Source organism: Quercus lobata, chromosome 2, assembly GCF_001633185.2.
Source record: "Quercus lobata isolate SW786 chromosome 2, ValleyOak3.0 Primary Assembly, whole genome shotgun sequence".
Classification (NCBI taxonomy): domain Eukaryota; kingdom Viridiplantae; phylum Streptophyta; class Magnoliopsida; order Fagales; family Fagaceae; genus Quercus; species Quercus lobata.
Genome location: NC_044905.1, coordinates 50,799,138 through 50,819,496, shown reverse-complemented (window position 1 = coordinate 50,819,496; position 20,359 = coordinate 50,799,138). Strand labels below are relative to the sequence as shown.

At 37.4% G+C, this 20,359-nt stretch overlaps 1 protein-coding gene across 1 annotated transcript; it reads right to left on the bottom strand.

The window, feature by feature from the left end:
• Window positions 1-8,842: 8,842 nt before the first annotated feature.
• LOC115975772 (LEAF RUST 10 DISEASE-RESISTANCE LOCUS RECEPTOR-LIKE PROTEIN KINASE-like 2.1) lies at window positions 8,843-12,407 on the bottom strand. The gene is made up of 3 exons (XM_031096740.1): window positions 11,581-12,407; window positions 10,306-10,341; window positions 8,843-10,217 (listed from the first exon to the last, which is right to left on the bottom strand). The coding sequence occupies exons 1-3, from the start codon at window positions 12,383-12,385 to the stop codon at window positions 9,112-9,114; spliced, it is 1,947 nt and encodes a 648-aa protein (XP_030952600.1). The 5' UTR covers window positions 12,386-12,407; the 3' UTR covers window positions 8,843-9,111.
• Between the last annotated feature and the right edge of the window lie 7,952 nt (window positions 12,408-20,359).

Here is a 20,359-nt window from a genome sequence, read left to right as displayed (position 1 = left end):
ACAAGTTTTTCTTCACTTGGTAAGCTTCGAATCTCTCATGTACATGCATTTCATGTTTTGAAACCTAGGTTTTGGGGTTTTTGAAAAATTTTGGGGTTTTTCAAAATTGATGAGTTTCTGTTGAAATTTTGGGATGGGTTTTTGCTTAAATAAGTTTAAAATCACATACATTGCATCACATAAGTATTATAACAGTATCATCATGCATTTAGATGTGTGCAAATTGATTGTGTGCTGGTAGGATTGGATTGGACTAAGCCCATGATGCCTTTTATATTGCATGTCACATGTTCATGCATTTCCCATGCATACGTACTCTCTTTTCAATATATTTTGATATATTTGAACTGCTTGGGACTTTTCTGATTGTCTCTCTCTCTCTCTCTCTCTCTCTTTTCATTTACGTTAGTCGTGTCTATGGCACCTAAATGTAAGTCTACTCCGTCCCAGAGCCCTTTTCGTTCTGGGGCATCCACTTCCTCTGATCCTACTCCTTCACATATTCGGTTCCATGATGAGGATATCCATAAGGCCTTTTTGGAGAACTTTTCTTGACGAGGCATTCATTCTGAACATTGAGTCATTTTGGCGGACTTTGCCGACACTGACCTACTCGATGTCATTCATAGTCAGGGCTAGGAGTTACTGTGTGATGTCCTAATCACATGTCCATCTGTGTTGATCCAGGAGTTTTACTCCAACATGCATGGATTTGATTTTTCAGTACCTCTCTTTCATACTCGCGTTCGAGGTACGCGCATTGCTGTCACACCGCAACTTGTTGCAGATGTGCTCCGTGTCCCTAGGGTAGAGTTCCCTGACTACCTAGGTTGTGAGCGTTTGAGGACTGTGTCCAAAGATGAGCTAAAATCTACTTTTTGTAAGCGCCCTTCTGACTGGGGTGAGCATTAGTTCACTTACTACTCAAACTTTGCAAAAGGTCCTCGGTTTTTGAACATGGTTATGACATTCGTTCTTCACCCTCTTTCTCACTATAACTCTATCACAGAGCATCGTGCTTGATTTTTATTGTATCTTCTTGAGCATCTTACCATAGATTTCCCTTCTCACTTTATTTTGTCTATTCTAGATGTTTGTAAGGATTTGGCGCCCCATGATAAGCTCATATTTCCTTCGGCTATCACGAGGATCTTACGCCATTTTTCTGTTCCCTTTCCAGTGTTCGATCACTTTTCTTTCATGTGTGCCATAGACTACGCTATCGTTAAACGTAGCGAGGCACAGTTTAGGTCGAGGCAGTCTGGGTCTGCAGCTCCTCCCTCTCGTTCGGCTCCATCTCGATCTACTCCATCCACATCCGCTCCCTCCTCTTCTACGAGTGATGTGTCATTTGGAGACATCATGGCCAGCTTCAACGCATGGATGCTCGCCTTGATACACTCTTTACAGAGCTATAACAGGTGAACGTTCGTGTTGGTCGTATAGCACAACCGCAGGTGGTTATGGGTGGCTTTGCTCCTGAGGCTTCGATCACTTTTCTTTCATGTGTGCCATAGACTACGCTATCGTTAAACGTAGCGAGGCACAGTTTAGGTCGAGGCAGTCTGGGTCTGCAGCTCCTCCCTCCCGTTCGGTTCCATCTCGATCTACTCCATCCACATCCGCTCCCTCCTCTTCTACGAGTGATGTGTCATTTGGAGACATCATGGCCAGCTTCAACGCATGGATGCTCGCCTTGATACACTCTTTACAGAGCTATAACAGGTGAACGTTCGTGTTGGTCGTATAGCACAACCGCAGGTGGTTATGGGTGGCTTTGCTCCTGAGGCTTCACTCTTTACAGAGCTATAACAGGTGAACGTTCGTGTTGGTCGTATAGCACAACCGCAGGTGGTTATGGGTGGCTTTGCTCCTGAGGCTTCTTCTCCACCTCCTCCAGTGGCTTCTAATTTTGAGGATGAGGATGATGATGATGGTGATGATGATGATGCTTCTAATGATGATGATGATGGAGATGCTAACTCTACCGATGAGATGTCTACTTGACACTTTTACCCTTTGTCACTCGTGACAAAAAGGGGGAGTAGTTTTGGATATAAGAGTAGTCATTCTTAGGGGGAGAGTTAGTATAGGACATTTTTGTTAAGGGGAGTGTTGAAATTTGAGGGATGTAGTGAGGATTACATGTATCTTTTTCTTTTCTCTATTTTAGATACATTTATTCTTGTACATGAGTTTTGTGACCATTATTGACATACATTGTACTTATCTTTTTTATAAGTTGATGTATGTTTCTTTCACCTACCCTTACATGTGTTGTTTCTTTTCTTTCTTTATGCACATGCTTCTTATTACTTGTATACAATCTATTATTTCTGTTTCACACAAAGATGCCTTGATGAGTTTTGTTTAAAGTGTTTTAGAAATACAGGTTGTCAAAGTCTACTTGCCATAAACTCTCTTCTTGTAAATTTTTTCAAGAGTTTGTGTTAGAATAGATTTTATTGTATTCAACAAGTGAATATGAGTTGAGTGATTTATGACTTCTCTCATATGTTCATTTGTTTGTTGTGGTTTTGTCACGAATTGCCAAAGGGGGAGATTGTTAGGACATATGTGATTTACTTGTTAGGAACATATGTCACTATTTTATGTAATTGGCTAATCCTTTGACAAAACACACTTTACTTGTATTTGGGTAGATCTAGGATGTGTTTAATACTTCAAGAAGCTTTGTTTCAAGATCAAGTGTTGAAGCCATGTAAGTCTGTCCAAGATTCAAGCTGAAAAGTGCCTGTCATTAAAACTCGACAGCTAGCCATCTATTGAGCTTGAAGAGCTGTTTAGCCCCGTGGCTTGACAGCAGCTCGAGAGATAAGGTATCTATCGAGGTTTTTGAAAGACAAAATTTTAGTTCTATTTTGACTCTAATCCGTGATTATGTGTTTGAGCTTTCTTTTTTCACAACCCTAGACATATAAAAGGATTATTTTAAGGGTCTTCAAAGAGGAAACAAGTTGCATAAGTGTTGAGCAAAATTTGTTCAAGCAATTTGTGACCGGAGACACAGTTTTGCCCTAGGTTATCGTTCTTGTGAAGAAGTTGCTATGTTTGTGCACCGTAGGGTTTTATGACCAAGCATTTTCTTGATCTTCATCGTTGGATGAATTGAAGAAATTTGCAGCCAACAACCTTCTCTAGTTGGTGATTGAAGTTGCTACTGGGATCCGCGCAATTGGTTAGTCACGTACTGGGAGCCGTGCATCAAAAGGAGAAATTGTTATTATAGAACAAGTCCAATTGGGTATTTGGGTAAGGGTTCAACTGTAGGTTGGTATAAGGTACTGAGATTCCTTTACTTGTAACCGCTTGTTGTGATAATAGTGGAATTTCGAGAATGGTGACCTTAAAATCATCTGGTAGGGTTTTTGCCGTGTAGGTTTTCCTCATTCGTAAACAAATCACCGTGTCAATTTATTTTCTGTTGCATACTTAGTTTATTGGCGATTTGTTTGTGCCACCACGCGTTTGCATGTTAATTTGATTAATTAATAAAATTGGCTAATTAATCAATTAATCTATCACAAGGGGTCAATTCATTTTTGGCCTATCACTATAAAATGAAATAAAAAAGTCATATAATCATGTCACTTCAAACAACATACAATTGTGTAATTCAAATATCACAAACAGAGATAAAAGAAGGAAATATATTTATTAAGAATGCCTATTTTATGCTTGAAATTTATGAAGAAAAATTATTACTTTTTGATGGGAAGGATTCTTCTCTACTTTGAAGTGTGAAAGAAAGGTTTGCATGACCATGTCAGTGCTTCTTCTCTCTAACGTCATCGGCTACTAAGTCATTGATGGAGTAGATGAAGACGCCAAGGCTTAGTCTTCTAGTATGAAAATCCTGATAGGATCTGTTGATTCCTATTGAAAAAGCATGTGTTCTAAAGATTTTCAGTTAAAAATAGAGATAAAAATGAATAAACGTAAACAATGGGAGATGTTGATAAGAATTCACCATCAGCATCTACTTTGTGTTTTTAGAAACGGTTTGAGGGAGGAGAAGTTTGTGTTTTTATTTTATATAGCAAGGAGATGTGTTGGTGCTTGTTAGTTGTGTAAATTATTTGAACGTGAGTTTTTTTTTTTTTTTTTTTTTTAAAGAAAATTTGAATGTGAGTTAGTAAAAGGCGCGCATGAAGGAAAGACAGAAATACAGTTAAAGGTTATTAATTATATGGAGAACCACATCCTAGCCAAGGTGGTGGAGGAAGATGGTTTTGAATGGAATTTAACATGCTTCTATGGTTGGCCTGAAGCTAGCCAAAAACCAAAATCTTGGGCACTCTTGTCCCATCTCTCCTCTTTTTTCAATGGGCCGTGGTGTTGTATTGGTGACTTCAATGCGATTCTACACTCATCCAATAAATGAAGCAAGTTCCCACCTCCGTACAAACAGATAAATTCCGTATGGCACTGGACTCTTGCAGTTTAGTGGACATGGGATTTCTTGGTTACCCATTTACGTAGAACAATAAAAGGTTAGGGGAAGAAAATACCAGAGAGAGGTTAGATTGGGCTGTGGCTAACGTGAGATGGAGGGAGAATTTTTCAGCGAGTATGATAACTCATCTCTTTTCCCATGCTTTTGACCATCGTCCACTGGTATTGCAAGCCAAATCTGATTAAAGAACTCGAAACAGAGGTGCACGGGTTTTTAAGTTTGAAGAAGCTTAGTTATTGTGGGATGAATATAAGAAGATGGTTAGTGAAGCCTAGACTAAAGTGGGTAGTGCAAACTTGGGCCTTGAAAATACAAAAGAGAATATTGGCTGTTGTGGGGTAGAACTATTAGCGTGGGGTTCATCCAAGACCCATCCTGATGCTGAAGAAATAAAGAGAATTTAGAAAGAGGTTGAGGAGCTAAGCATTGGGGAACCAACTAAGGAGAACAAAGCAAAATTCTTGACAGCAAGTAAGAAACTTGATGATCTACTACTCAAACAAGAAATCTATTGGGCTCAAAGGTCTCAGATCCCTTGGTTGAAACATGGTGATAAAAACACCAAAGTTTTTCACTCCAAGGCCTCGCAACAATGACAGTGAAATTTTATTCAAGGGATTAGAGATCAACATAATAACTGGGTAGAAGAAATTAATGATATAGCTAGTGTGGCGACTAACTATTTTGAAAATATTTTTAGTTTAGGTATTTTTGAAAGGATGGATGAATGTCTTAGTGCAGTTCAACACAAGGTGACCACAGATATGCAGGAAATTTTGTCCAGTGATTATAGTGTAGAAGAAATCAAAGTAGCGTTGTTCCAAATGGGACCAACAAAGGTTCCTGAACCTGACGGTATGAATGCTCTTTTTTACCAAAAAAAATTGGCATATTGTAGGTGATGATGTGATTGCAACTGTATTGAATTTTTTGAATTCTGGTAGTATGGTGCCTGAAATTAATTATACTTATATTGTTCTTATCTTGAAAATTAAGTTGCCTGTGAGAATGTCAGACTACAAACCTATCAGTCTATGTAATGTCATTTACAAAATTATTTCAGAAGTCTTGGCTAATAGGTTAAAGTAGATTCTTTCTTAGTTGATATCTCCTACTCAAAGTGCTTTTGTTCTGGGCTGTCTTATTACTAATAATGTGCTTGTTGCATATGAGACCCTGCATGCCATGCACTATAGGAAAACTAGCAAAAAAGGATCCCTAGCATTGAAGTTGGACATTAGCAAGGCCTATGATCAAGTTGAGTCGGCTTTTCTAAAGGGTATCATGTATAAGTTGGGCTCTCCTGAAGTTTGGATTGATCGGGTGATGAGTTGTGTATCCACGCCCTCATTCTCAATTCGTATCAATGGTAAAGCATATGACAATATTATCCCATCTAAGGGGCTCTGCCAGGGAGACATTTTATCTCCTTACCTGTTTCTCTTATGTGCAGAGAGGTTTACATCTTTGCTAGCTACAACAAAAGATAAGGGGCAGCTTCATGGTGTTTTAGTCTATAGGAGAGCATCAAGTATATCCCACTTATTATTTGTTGATGATTCACTACTGTTTTGCCAGGCAAATCAAGATGAAGTGCAATGCATCATTGAAGTCTTACAATTATATGCAGTATCATCTAGGCAATGCATCAATTTTTAAAAGTCTCCCGTTTACTTCAGTAGCAACATAGAGGGAGGGCAAAGAGAAAGGATAAAAAATGATTTGGGTGTGAAGGAGGTGGAAAAGTTTGAATCCTACTTGGACTTACCCACATTGGTTGGCTAGTCAAAATATCAAACTTTCTCTTTTTTTAAAAGATATAGTTTGGTAAAAGATTCAGGGATGGAAGGGGAAATTACTGTTAAGAGTTGCAAAGGAGGTGTTGATTAAAGCTGTAGCTCAATCAATTCCCTACATGTACGATGGGGATGTTTTAGTTACCAATGAAGCTTTGCAATGAACTTAACACAATGTGTGCAAGGTTTTAGTGGGGTCAAATTAGGAATGAGAGGAAGATTCATTGGAAAAGCTGGAACGTGTTGTCTCAACCTAAGAAGGAAGGGGGGGGGGGGGGGGGGATGGTTTTTAGAGATTTAAGAAATTTCAACTTAGCAATGCTAGCTATGCAAGGTTGCAGATTTCTACAAGAACAAGGGTCGTTGCTGTATGGATGTTTCAAGGCAAGATACTTTCCTCAATGCAGTTTCTTGGAGGCTTTAGATGTCCTAAATAGCTCTTACGTTTGGAAGAGTTTAATGGCAGCTCAACCAGTTCTAAAGAAAGGGTGTTGTTGGAGGGTGGGGGACGACTCTTCTATTTGGGTCACTAAAGATAGGTGGATTCTGAATCACCCTTCAAACAAGGTGATCCATCCACCAATAGATGAGGAATGGGAGTGGCGAGTGTCTGAACTCATTGACTGGAGGGTTAATTTATGGGATCGTGAATTTATTGAGTCCAAATTCCATAGAGATGATGCCGAGGCAATTCTTCGCATCCCATTGAGTCGCAGGCCTGTATCAGATGTGATTTTCTGGCTCCATACCAAGAACAAGGAGTATTCAGTGAAGTCGGTGTACCACACTACTAGATTGATATCAAGGCAAGACAATGACATGGGTGAGAGTTTGAGGGCTGCGAATGGATGTCCAGTATGGGCAAAACTGTGGAAACTTCAAATCCCAAATAAGATAAAGGTTTTTGGGTGGAGAGCTTGCCAAGATGCCCTACCAACACGGATGAATCTGGTTTGCCGAAGAATTATTTAAGATGGCAGATGTGAATTTTGTAAACTGGCTCTTGAATCAGTGCTCCACGTGCTGTGGGAATGTGGGGTGGCACCGGATATATGGGCTGGATGTCCAGGTCGGTTGCAAAAGGGTGTGAGGGGCCAAGCATATTTTATGCAGCTGGTTGAAGAATTGTTAAACAGGTTGTCCAGTGAAGAGCAGGAACTATTCTGGGTTCGAAGTTGGATAATTTGGAATCAAAGGAATTCAACACTACATGGAGGAAAATTACAGGACCCAACTCGGCTGATTAAATAAGCAAAGGACTACCTGGATGAGTACAAGGAAACGCAGGTACAGTTGGCTATTCCAGTAACCATTGTGTCTGTGCAGGCGTGGAGACCACCCCCAGATTTGGCCTACAAACTAAACTTCGATGCAGCTGTGTTCGCCAACACAAATTCGTCAAGCTTGGTGCCATTATTCGAAATGATAAGGGAGATGTTATGGCCGCTTTCTCTGCTAGAGGACCTTTAGTGGCGAATAGTGAGGAGGCCAAAGTGCTAGTGTGTCATAAATCTCGAGTTTGCAATGGATGCTGGGTTCATGGAGCTGGTGATTGAGGGAGACAATGCTATTGTCATGAAGTCAATTTTATCTCCACGAGCTAACAGGTCTAGACTGGGACATATTTGTGAGGATGTTCGCTACTTAGTTGCAAGTCTTAGGGGCATGTCAGTAAGCTGCGTCAAACGTTGTGCTAATTTTGTTGCTCATTCCTTGGCTCGTTATACTAGTCAATTAGATGAGGATATTGTATGGTTGGAAGAATCACCACCACCAGCCCTTGAGGCATTGTATTTGGATTCTAATTCTCTGAAAGAATGATGCTTGCTTTGTTTTAAAAAAAAAATTGAAGTTTAAATATGGGTTGGAATGACTTAAATGCTTAGAAAATCATTGGAATTTGAGCCAAGATGGAATGAGAGGGTTAAAGTTTATCGATTTTATAATTGATATGAGATATTTCAGCCGTTTCAACTGAAATAGAACAGAATTAATAACATTGACGCTGACAAGTAGTCAGCTGCAATAAGGCCTCTTTAAAGAGATCTGTGGCCTTGGCAGTCCATTCTTACTTGTCCACGAATTTGGGTTTGTTAAGACTTGATATGTAGTCCGCCAAAAAAAAAAAAAAAAAGTGGTGTTTATTATACAGAAATTGTTTTATATGGTTTTACATGCATCCTAAGAAACAAATGAAATCATGACTTGCAAAAAAGTTTAACCAAAAAAGAAAAAAAAAGAAAAACTCATGAACAACATGATACAACAATACTAGAGTACAGGGGGTTTGGACCAACTGGGCCTCAACCTAATAACTCTACGTGCACCAAAAATGTAGAAAGTAAACCTTCATTGATGCAAGGACATTGCACCCAAGTCATTTCTAGCCTCATCATTGTTATCCATCTCATCTTCATATCACTATGAGAACCCATAATGAAACCATACAGAATAATAATCCTTTACCATTTCAGAATTAAAAATTTCTTTACAAATTCTTGAATATCGTTATGGAGTTTGCATTGAAACATAAACATTCCTCTATGGTTCCATCTGTAGGTCCTTTTGCCATGAAATTCTATTATTTGGTCCACGGTGGGACCTTAAAGTGAAAGCACAAAATTATAATTATTGGATCCATATTAAGAATTTAAGATAACAAAGTAAGACCAGCGAGAAACTGTACTCTCATCAGCTTTCATGGTCAGAAATGAAACATATCATGTATAATTGAAGACAAAAATAGAAGATTCAATATATGAAATGACTGATAAAAAATGTTTCTCTTTTTCCCACCCAAGACTGGATCCTAACCTTTTCTTTTGAATTAATTTTGGCTCATGAAGTTGTAGAAGACTCCATTGGTGACACTTTAGGTGAACACAAGAAAGGCTTTGGGGGTATTTGTAAGGAATGAAGAGTTCCTTCTAACATCTCTACCACCTTATTCATGGATGGTCGATCAGTTGGAATTGTCTGAATGCACCATAAACTCACTAGGATCATCTTACTTGATGTCTCTTTTTCCTCTGTGATGACCCCACAAGTTCTTCCATCCAAACCTAGTTCAAGATCCTTATAAATCCAATCTGGAAAATATTTTTCGCTGCTGTTAGACACTCCAGCATCAAAATTCTTTCTTCCTCCAACCATTTCTAGAACTAGCATTCCATAACTATAGACATCAGACTTGTGAGAGACTCCTCCAAAGTTCCGACTAAATACTTCTGGGGCAATGTACCCTGCTGTTCCTCTCATGCCAATCATTGATACAATGCTGTCTTTTCTTTGGCATAGTTTAGCAAGGCCAAAATCAGAGATTTTTGGGTTGAAATCTTCATCTAAAAGAATATTCTGAGGCTTTATGTCAAAATGCAAAATCCTTGTGCTACAACCTCGATGTAAATACTCTAGTCCACGAGCAATGTCAACTGCAATTTTGTACAATGTTTTCCATTCTAAGTGACAATTTGTTGCTGAAGATTCTCGATGATATATGAATTTATCTAGAGATCCATTGGGCATAAATTCATATATTAGAGCTCGCTTGTTCTTTTCATAACTGAAACCTAAAAGAGTGACTATATTAACATGAGAAGTCCTACAAATGCTAGCAACTTCATTAATAAAATCCTCTTCATTGCCTTTGGATTCACTTAGAACTTTTACTGCCACGAGCTTACCATCTGGCAGCTTTCCTTTGTATACACTGCTATATCCTCCTTGGCCTAGTTTGTTTATGAATGAGTTGGTCATCTTCTTGATCTCTGCATAACTATAGTGCTTGGGAGCAAGTGAACCATAATTCAATATAAATGACTTGACATTTTCATCGTTTTTCCTTGCTGTCCTCCTAAAGATCAATGCCTTATTCAATTGTTCTCTTCTAAGGCAGCATATTATGATACAGACTACTATAGTCCCAAGCATAGCAGCCGTAATGCCTGTTGTTAAAGAAAGGAAACTTTGTCATATGCAACCAATGATAACCCAGTTTTCATCTAACAAATTTTTAATGATTATACTACATACCTATGACAACTTCACGCTTCAGCTTGGAAAATGATCCTATAGTACAAACATAATATCAGTGTGAGTGCATAGGAAGTGATTGTTAATACGTAATACTATTAAGTGACAAAGAAGTAAACCACAAGATTTAACCCGGAAAACAAAGAGATATTGCAACTCAGACAGCTAGAGGATTAAGTCATATAGAAATAATGGAAGAGGACAAGTACGGACTGCCAACAATATTGGCAAGGTCGTTAGCCTTTTCCAAATACATTTTTTAATCTTTGAAGTCAAATAAATCTTGAACTAACTTGATTGTTCATCAACTTTGTCAATTTTATTTTGAATTGGTTTGAAAATATTAACAGACTAAAATTGTAGTTAGTATTTAATATTATTATTATTATATAGAAAAGGTTAGAAATAGCTTATAACACTCATAAACAGAGATAAACATGTTAATTATTTGAATTAAAAAAAGAAAAAATCCATTGCAATGTGTGTGGGATTATATACTTTATTTAAATGTATTGAAAAGTTTTATCACGAACATCCAAATAGATAGAGACCAAAATTGATAGACAGGGTTGATTAGGATTTTCAAATGGGAATAGGAGAAAATTTCGGACTCTAATGGACTAAATTGATAGACGATTGAGTTCTATCAAGAGCACCCAAATACACAAAACAAAATTCATAGACGGTTGATAATTGGTATTCGGTCAAGGAACAGTTGTATACGTTGAAAATTCAAAATCCTAGAATAGGTTAATCAGTTTTGTAATCCCAGATTAAGCCTAGCACAATTTGGCCCACAGTGCTACAGCATATAATTGCTGCTAGAGGACGTCAGTGTCTAAAGTGTAATCCTTAATAAATGTTATCCCACAACTTGACTTGGTTTTGATCCTATCTAAGTAGTTAGATCAAACATCCTAATTGTTAAATTACCGATTCTCCCAAAAACTTAAACTATTGAGATATGATAAATTTAATCATTTAATCACATACTTCTAACACTAACCATGGATGCTATATTTGCCGGAAAACAAGATCGGAGTTTTTCCTAAACTTTTGATCTTAATCCTCTAGTCTATGAAAACTATGTTAGTTGTAGTTAGGCTAGCTGCTGAGGAGCACTTATTTCCAGTAAAGCGCTCACGCTAAAGCAAAAAAATGAGAGGAGCAGAAGGCAGCTACCAATATAGATGCTAGTAACTGAGCATTTAAACGGCATAGAAAACTAGACAAGAAATGAAATAAGAACGAATGACAGCAAAAATTCATGCTTACTTGATGATGATACAGGTCCAGCACACCCGGATACAAAAGTCCCGTTTTGACAGTGGCAAGCAAATGCACTTGTGTTTGGGTCAGAACCACAAAGCCCTCCGGCCCCAAGGCATGTATCACACTGGGGATTACTTGCATTCCAAGTCAACATGAAGCCGCCATCAATAACTGCTTTTACTGCATCTTGAGTTGTAGCAATCACAGGTGTTGGTAGCAGAACTGGAACATTGACCCAGTAGTTGCATGCGCCGATTGAGTTACTAATTGAGGATAAATCCGGAGAGTAGATGTTCGGGGAACAGTAATTGAAAAAATTTGTATTGTTTATGGTGCAGTTAAACTGAAGAACGCTAGTACTGATCAGAGATGTAATAGGAACTAAAGGGACAGGGCATTGATAATAGAGTGTCAGGTTCGCATCTGAAGTATTATAGGAAAATAGGGTGAAATCTATGGTGGTATTAACAAGCACAGAAGGGCAAATCGTGTCCCAGTAATCCGGCCTAGCAACCCTGAGAGTCTGCAAAGTTTTATTGACCTCAAGGATGCTGTAATTGATGTTTGAGATATTGATTCGCGGGGCATCATTGCTGCAATCTAACTGAAAACTTGGGTGACCACAATATTCTGGCCGATTCAATCCCCAAAAAGGATAACTGAGGTCGGTCAAGCCGCTACAATTTAATGGTGCGCTGCAGTTGAGGTATTGCTCATCTTCTGCGCGCAAGGATGTTGGACAATGGATTAAGGTTATGGCTATTATCATCGAGGACAGAGTGATGGCTGGGAAGAGATGGGGATGCATCTTGAGAGAGAGAGAGAGAGAGAGAGAGAGAGAGAGAGAGGATTGAAGAGATATTGCGAGCAATTGGGTTGAAAAAAAAAGATGGTGGAAGTGTTATGTTTTTTATTTCTTGTCAAACATCATGGTAGAATTAGTGGCCATTGAAAAATGGGAGGGTAAAAAATTTCAAAGAGAAGCTTCTGTTTGGAACCTTACTACTATGGGTCAATTCAGTATTAGGTGACCTAGTCCAGTATATATGTTGATAGTGTTGGGAAAAATTCTATATTATTGTGAATAAATTTTAGCAAGCATAGCGGAAGCACAATCACACAAAAACACAAAAATTTACGTGGAAACCCTTTCTCTTTGATGGGAAAAACCACGGGACAAACTCCGAATAATCTTTTTTTCTTAGAGATACAACTTGAGAAAAAAAAAATCTCTTTTTCTTTTCACTCACTGTTCTCTTCCTCACTGTATATTTTCTCTTTCTCTATTTTTCTATTCTCTTTTGCTTGCTCTCACTCACGCAGCTCTTCAAGACTGCACTAGTCCTCACACTTTGGGACTTCACTTCTTTTCTTTCCTCTGCCCAAATGGCTGAATGGCCTCTACCTTTATTTCTACATCTTTTCCTTCTTTTCTCCCTTTCACACTCTTCACATCAAGTCACATTAAATGCCATCAACCAATTTCTTTTCTTCAGCTCTCCCATACCCGAATGACCATGCCTTTTACTTCTTTCTTTTCTTTCTTCCTTCCAACGTGTATGGCACAAGTTTAACATCACATAATCATTTATGTGGCTTGACTTTTGTACATCCCTTCATAAATGTTGTTGGACTTTTGTATATAATTGAGGAAAAGATGAACCTAACTCTTCTCTTTCGGACAAGCTTCTCCAGCGATCCCATTTCACTTTGCTGACTTCTCAGCATTTGTCCAACAAACTCATTTAATGAGCTAAGACAAAGTGTGGGCTGGAACATGGTGTAGCACACCCAACAGATAGATCTAAATATTTACAAGCGGTCCTTGCACGATATCTAGATTGCCTACCCAAGTCAGATCTCTCTCTCTCTCTCTCTCTCTCTCTCTCTCTCTCTATATATATATATATATATATATATATATATATTTTACGTCTAACAAATACATCCTCGTCATATTACACATACTATGATCAAAGTCAACAAGGTTAGACTCAAATGACTCGCGTTTCACATAGCTTTACCTTTCTCTCTCCCTCTGTAGGAGTTCTTTTCTCTTGGTTTTAGTACAAGTTCTCTCCCTCCGTCTATATGGGTTCCTTCTCTGAGTCTTTGTAGCCCACAAGGTCTGATTAAAACTCCTTAGCATCATGAATCTTGCAATCACTGGGGGCTTTCAGCATTTTCAACTTACAGATAAGGAAGATGAAGTCGCCGTTTCAACCTTGCGATCGAACCTGGGTTTCGGATCTATGGTTTGTCCGTTTCTCATCAAGGTAAGTCCGTTTTTCTGGAGGATAGGTTCAGATCTAAAACCTGTAGATAGGGGAATAAAGGTCCTCCAACTTATGTTCAGATCTTGTGTTCATATGAAATGGCTTCCCTTCTTTGGCTTTATCTGTGTTTTTGTGGGTCTTGGTGAGAAGCATCGTTTGGGGTTCCAAGGTAAGTCCAGCCGTCTTTGGCTTTTTGGGGATTGGATTAGAGAATATTGTGGTTGTGCGAGGGTTTTTGTGAAACATGGAGTTGCTAGCAGAAGTGGACCGGCGGAGGAAGGAAAGGTTGATGGTGCCGGTGTACGGAGTCTGGTGAGTCTAGCGAGTAGGGGTACGGAGCGAGCGAGGCACTCAGTTGCTTTGTCAAATTGCACATGCTCCAACAACATGAACCAGCGGCAAGGCAGCAGGTCAGGTGTGCTGTCTGGTCTGCCCCTTGAGCCTAGCGCCCTCTTCAGACATGCTCTCTCGTGTTTCCCAAGGGTCCTCCGTGCAGAAGTCAAAGCTTCGGTTTTGGGCTTACTTTTATTTCCCTCTGAGGCCTAAAAATCTCCCTGCAATTTTCCCATAAGTACTCCCTCTCCCTGTTATGAGCCCACCAATACTCCTTTAAAAAGGGTTGCTAGAGCCCAAGGAAAGAAGCCCCAAAATTGTAATATGCAAGCACAAGAATTTAGATGGGCTCTTGGGTTCATGGGGGAGGGGGTGCATAGTTTGTTTGTTTTCTCCCAGTTGTTTTGTTGGCTTTCACTGATGTATCTCTTTCATATGAATGAATAGTTCATGTTTTTTATCAAAAAAAAAAAAAAAAAAAAAGACTCGCGTTTCATGCTTATTACTTTTTAATCCTCCTAATAATGTGGTTTAATTCCAGAGGAAACATGAAATTGGTTGTATTGCTTGATAGGTCTAGGAGGCGAAAATGGCAAAGTAATATGAGGGATTTTGGAGTTTTCCATATGGAAAAATTGGAAGATATAGGGAACAATAAATAATTGAGGGATTTTGGAGTTTGCCATATGGAAAAACTAGAAGATATAGAGAACAATAAATAATATGAAGGGAAGAAGCATTCATATTAAATAATAATAATATGAAGGGCAGCCAAATCGGCCATTTACGAGGTGTTTTATGAGAAAACAGTGAACGATATCTAAACATGGTGTGCTACAACTCGCCAAGAAAAAAAGTTGCCAAAGCAACTTTCACATCATCAACCAAACATTTAGATGTACAAGAAAAATTCTTTTACATTCCTCTTAGAAACACTGCAAGTCAAAGAACTTACATATCCAGACGTGGTAAGATGTAAGTTCTTCTTTATATCCAAGTGGTCCACTCTTTCTGCAATACTTATCAATCATTTAACCATAATGCTTTTGAGAAGTTTGAAATTTATGAGCGTGTTAAAAATGAATGAACAAGGGATATGAGTTAGGGGTGTTCACCAAACCGCTCGGAAAAAAGCAGAACCACACCGCACCGCAAGTAATAGTGCATCACACTGCACCACACCGCATGGTGCAGTGCAGTTTGCGGTTTTATAATAAGAAAACCGCACAAACCGCACCGCACCGCACCTTCTCTATATATTAATATATTTAATTATTTTTAATATTAATAATGGTATTAGTTAGATGGAGTATGATTAATAGGGCCTCAGTATTTGCCGAAAGAAAAAAAAGTTTGAATAAATACGCAAGTGTTTTAAGAAAGCCGCAAAAAAAAGGAAAAGTAGAGGTTAAAAAACTAGCTCAATAGTTTAAAACTTGGACCAAAATAAAGGGAAAAATTAGTTTTGGGTTGGGTAGAAAAAGCCCAAAATTTGAAATATATATCAATTTCAAATCATTCAAATTGCATCTTATACACCGCACCATATATGTGACCGCAAAAATGAGGTGCGGTGCGGTTATGGTTTTGGCTAAACTTTAAACCACACTGCACCGCACCGTAAACACCCCTAGATGAGTGGCCTAAAAATTAATATTTTGAAATTAAAATTTCTATATTTTGTAATGCTTCTATTTAAATAAATAAAAACATATGTTTGTGCGTTCAAATGAAAAAAAACAACTTATGTTTATGTTTATGTTTATTTGTTGATTATCAAAAAAAAAAAAAGTACAAGGAACTCGAGCTTATCAAACTCGAGTTCCACACAAGGAACTTGAGCTTGGTAAGCTCGAGTACCATAGAAGAAAAAAAAAAAAGCATTACGCTTAAGTTTTGTATTTACAAAGAACTCGAGCTTGGTAAGCTCGAGTATTGTGTTGCATGGAACTCGAGTTTACCAAGCTTGAGTTCCATGTGGCATTTTTTCAATAAAAAAATCCATGTAAGCACAAATTTTTTTTATGAAACTTGAGTGTTTAAAACTCGATTTACACAGCAAACTCAAATTTCATGAACTCGAGTTTCAAAAAGTGGGATTTTGCTACTTATTTTGCAAACAGTGGTATGTTTCTAATAATTTCTACAATAAGTGGTAAATGGCCGATTTTGCCCAGCCAAAACACCGAAAAAAAAAAAAGGGAGAGAAAAAAAGTCAACGGAAAAAAAAATAAAAATACAAAAGATATAAGCAACAAGTAAGAATTAGGAGTATGTTTGAGATCTGCTTATTTTGCTGAAATTGAAAACGTTTTGCTGAAAATACTATAGATAAAAGTAAAAGTTGAAATAGTATAGTGGGACCCATGAATAGTACCAAAAAGTGCAGTGAGACTCATAAATAGTAACAAAAATAATTAAATAGTAAAATAAGTTGGCAAAATTAATTATGCCAAGACACTAGATCAATCTTTTTATAGGACAGGTATGAAAAGAATATGTTGGTCTCTACTTTTTAGGTGGGAATGGTTCTCTCACACCGTCCATTAATTATATGGCTCAATTGAATTTCGATATTCAAGCTAGCCTAACAACTGAAACCGGTTTCGTTTGACTTGCAATATTGTGCCATGTGTAGCCACACACTTGTTGATCCTTTTTAAGATCTACGTGCTCTTTCTTACACAAATTTATGGTCCGTTTGGATTTAGGGGGAGGGAGGGGGAGTAGAGTAGAGTAGAGTAGAGTAAGTTTAGTACAAAATTAGCTTATTTTTAGCCAACTCTACTCTACTCCCCTCCACTCCCCCTCCATCCAAACAGGCCATTAAGGAATCAAACCAAGAATAAAAGACCTATGGCATTTATTGGAAGCAACTTGGTGATTTTATAATCTGTATTCCATAATAGAAGAAGAATTGTGGTACTCCCTTGAGGAAGGTAAGACACCTAAAGTGGTAAAGCGACATAGTAAAAGTGTATCAATGTTGTAACGTAAATGTATTTTCATTTCTTGTGCTATATATGTATCAAAAAGAAACTTTAGTTTCGGGTACAATGTTTCATCATTTCACATATTAGTGGATTTTACTTCTTTATTTTATGTTAAGGTCTATCATTCACACGAGCGGGGGGCATTACCCCTAAAATATTGAATAATTTTGGATAAAAAAGAGACGACTCGCTAGAAAAACTAACACACCAAATAGGAGTAGACCCATGAACAAAGAGTATCAAACACCTAATTACTTACGAAAGAAAAATGAAAAAAAAGAAAAGAAGAAGAAGCAAACATATAACAATGAGAGACCCACTACAAGATACCAGAAAACCCTACACAACTTAAAAGAAAAGAATAGAAAAAGGGTTTGCACTTGCCTCTTAGTATTGATCCATCATTACTTCTTGAGAGTTATTTCTACCATATCCATATCCATAGCAATATTATATGAAATTATCTCTACTATATTGTTTATTTATTTATTTTTATTTTTGAATACACAAGGGAGAGGGAAAGAGGTTCTAACTTTTAACACAAAGGCATACCACAATTATACTAAAAAATAAATTTTAAAATCCCTACTATATTGTTATGTGCAGTTTATAAGAGAAATTGGACAACCGTTTATTACATTTTCATTAATAGATTTAAGTGATACTTAAATTACAGTGTGTCAGCGGCAGGATAGTCCACTTATTGACCAAAGCTTTTACTTTTGGTAATGAGTAGTTCTGGTGCCACAACTTGTGGCACAAATCGCCCATGTGGTGAGTTATGGTTAGTGGAGGGGTGTCCCCACATGGATCCACCATCACCCCTCCACCAACCATAATTCGCCACATGGGCAAGTTGTGTCACAAGTTGTGGTACCAGACTTATTCTTTGGTAATATATTGATCAAATTAGAACTAATGTTGTGGCTTCTAATAGGAACTTATAGTCTTGAGAGAGAGAGAGACAAATAGTTTTACTACCCCTTTCAACTTGAGAGGAGTTGCTCACTTGTTTGTATTTATTATATTTTGAAAAGGACATGTCATCTAACCTAAGTAGAAAGTATTAATTTAAAAAAAAAAAAAAAAAATTTAAAACCAACATAAGTAGAAGTGTTGTATATATTGGCAATAATGTAATTGTAGGGGCCGAAGAGAGGGCACCCTTAAAAAGACCGACCTGAGGAATAATCAGGCCCAACTGGTTATCAAAATAGGCCCAGCCCAGCTAAGACAACCTATGTACTCGACGGATCAGAAGAACTGAGGGTTACAACTCACCTGAGGAGGCTAAGCAATAGTTGCCCCTTGGAAAAGGCAAAAGGGGGCCACAAGAATTATAAGATTGGAAGCCGAAGAGGACCATGGTGACGTACAGACAAAAGAGGGAAGAAAACTTCCAGATAAAGCAACCATCACCTCTACATCAAGTGCTTTGCAACAACTCAACCTGTTGCATTAATGGCAAAATGACTCTTGAACATTACCCTCATAGCTTGTATCTTACTCTAACACCACCAACAAAACAGTGATGCAACAAGTATCCAAGAAAAGATTAACAGCCCTCCAAGTGAAAGGCTGAGATGTGAACCTAGATGGCTATAAAAGGAGGAAGAACCACCCCCCTCCCCAAAAAAAAAGGGTAGGGATCGGAAAAATTAGAGAAAAGAAATATTGTCTGTAGGTTGTAACGCATGTATGAAATCATTCCTCGGTCAGCCTGAGGAGACATAAATAAGAATCTTTATCATACCTAACAATTCTTTTCTCAGCAGAATAGAGGTGATTTGTTATTTCTTTGTATTTAATCTAGATTGCATAGTTTTGAAGCTCAAAGAGTTGGCCTGCATACTCATCTCCATAAATAAATTGCATTGGGCCCACGCACAGGTCATCAAGGTCTAGCCCATACAATAAAAATACATCTGGGTTATGATAAAAAAAAAAAAAAAAAAAAAGATAATATATTTTGGATTGATATGCAGATGGCAATATAAGCTTGTCCCGTAGCTACCTATCTTGATTAACCTTGAATGGATCGGGTTTTATTTGATCTGTAGAGCAAATCAGATGGGGAATGGGGTTTGGACCTTGACCCGTAGTGGGTTGGAGACAAGGACAAAGCCAAGATTTCAATTGTGGGGGAAGTTGGGTGAGTTGAAATATGAATTAAAAAAAAAAAATTAAAACTAATATCCATTTATTATTAACAAAACGTCAACAAATGAAACTACTTAAAACAACTTTTCTTAATATATTGCAATGAAATCATCCATTAAAAATAGAATTCAACGTTCGTTTGAGTTTTAGAAATCATATATGATCCCTTTCAAATCAAAGAGCCCTTTAAATCAAATTAAAGTTATGATTATGATCTCATTATATGTCCATTAGAATTCTAACAGGTTGACTTAGTATTATTGCCAAGTAAAAAGAAAACAAGACAAAAAAGGAAATCTATTTAGTAAGATTGACAATGCCATAGTGCTTAATGAACAAACACACAAATTACAAAATTGACCAAAAACAATAGTGGACCATTCAATGAAATAGATAAGACAAATAGATAAAAGGAACGAAAATTTTAAGCAATTAAGTTAAGAAAAATAATGATTCCAACTCACCCACCAACAACCTCAAATTATAAAATCAGAAGTTCTTGACATTTACTAATTGCATCTATCTGCATTAGACGTTCAACAATGTGTACTGTGCCGTGTGAATGTTGCGCCTTTAATTTTATTAACAAATTGCTAAGCATGCCACTAATTAATTAAGTCTAAGATAGCGTATTTGTTAATATTTTAATCCAAAAGACAAAACATAAGTTTTTTTTTTTGTTGATAAATTAAACATAAGTTTATTAACTATAAACTTTACTCAACCTATACCGAGCAACTTTAGGAATTTGTATTGTATAAATTTAAGGAGTTGTTGTTTGGACAAAATTTTTTTGTTGTTACTTGGGACTATTTTTTTTTTTTTTTTTTTTAATTTTTTTTCCTGAATAAGAGTTGCAAGTGGCTTGTTCGTTTGTTACACTATTCCAATATATATTTAAAGATAAAAAAAAAAAAAAAAAAAAAAAAAAACCCTCTAAATCCAGAGAATAACGCTATTTCAGTCAAGTCTATCACTTAACTTGAATCTGTCTCTAGACTCTACTGTAAGTAAAGCTAT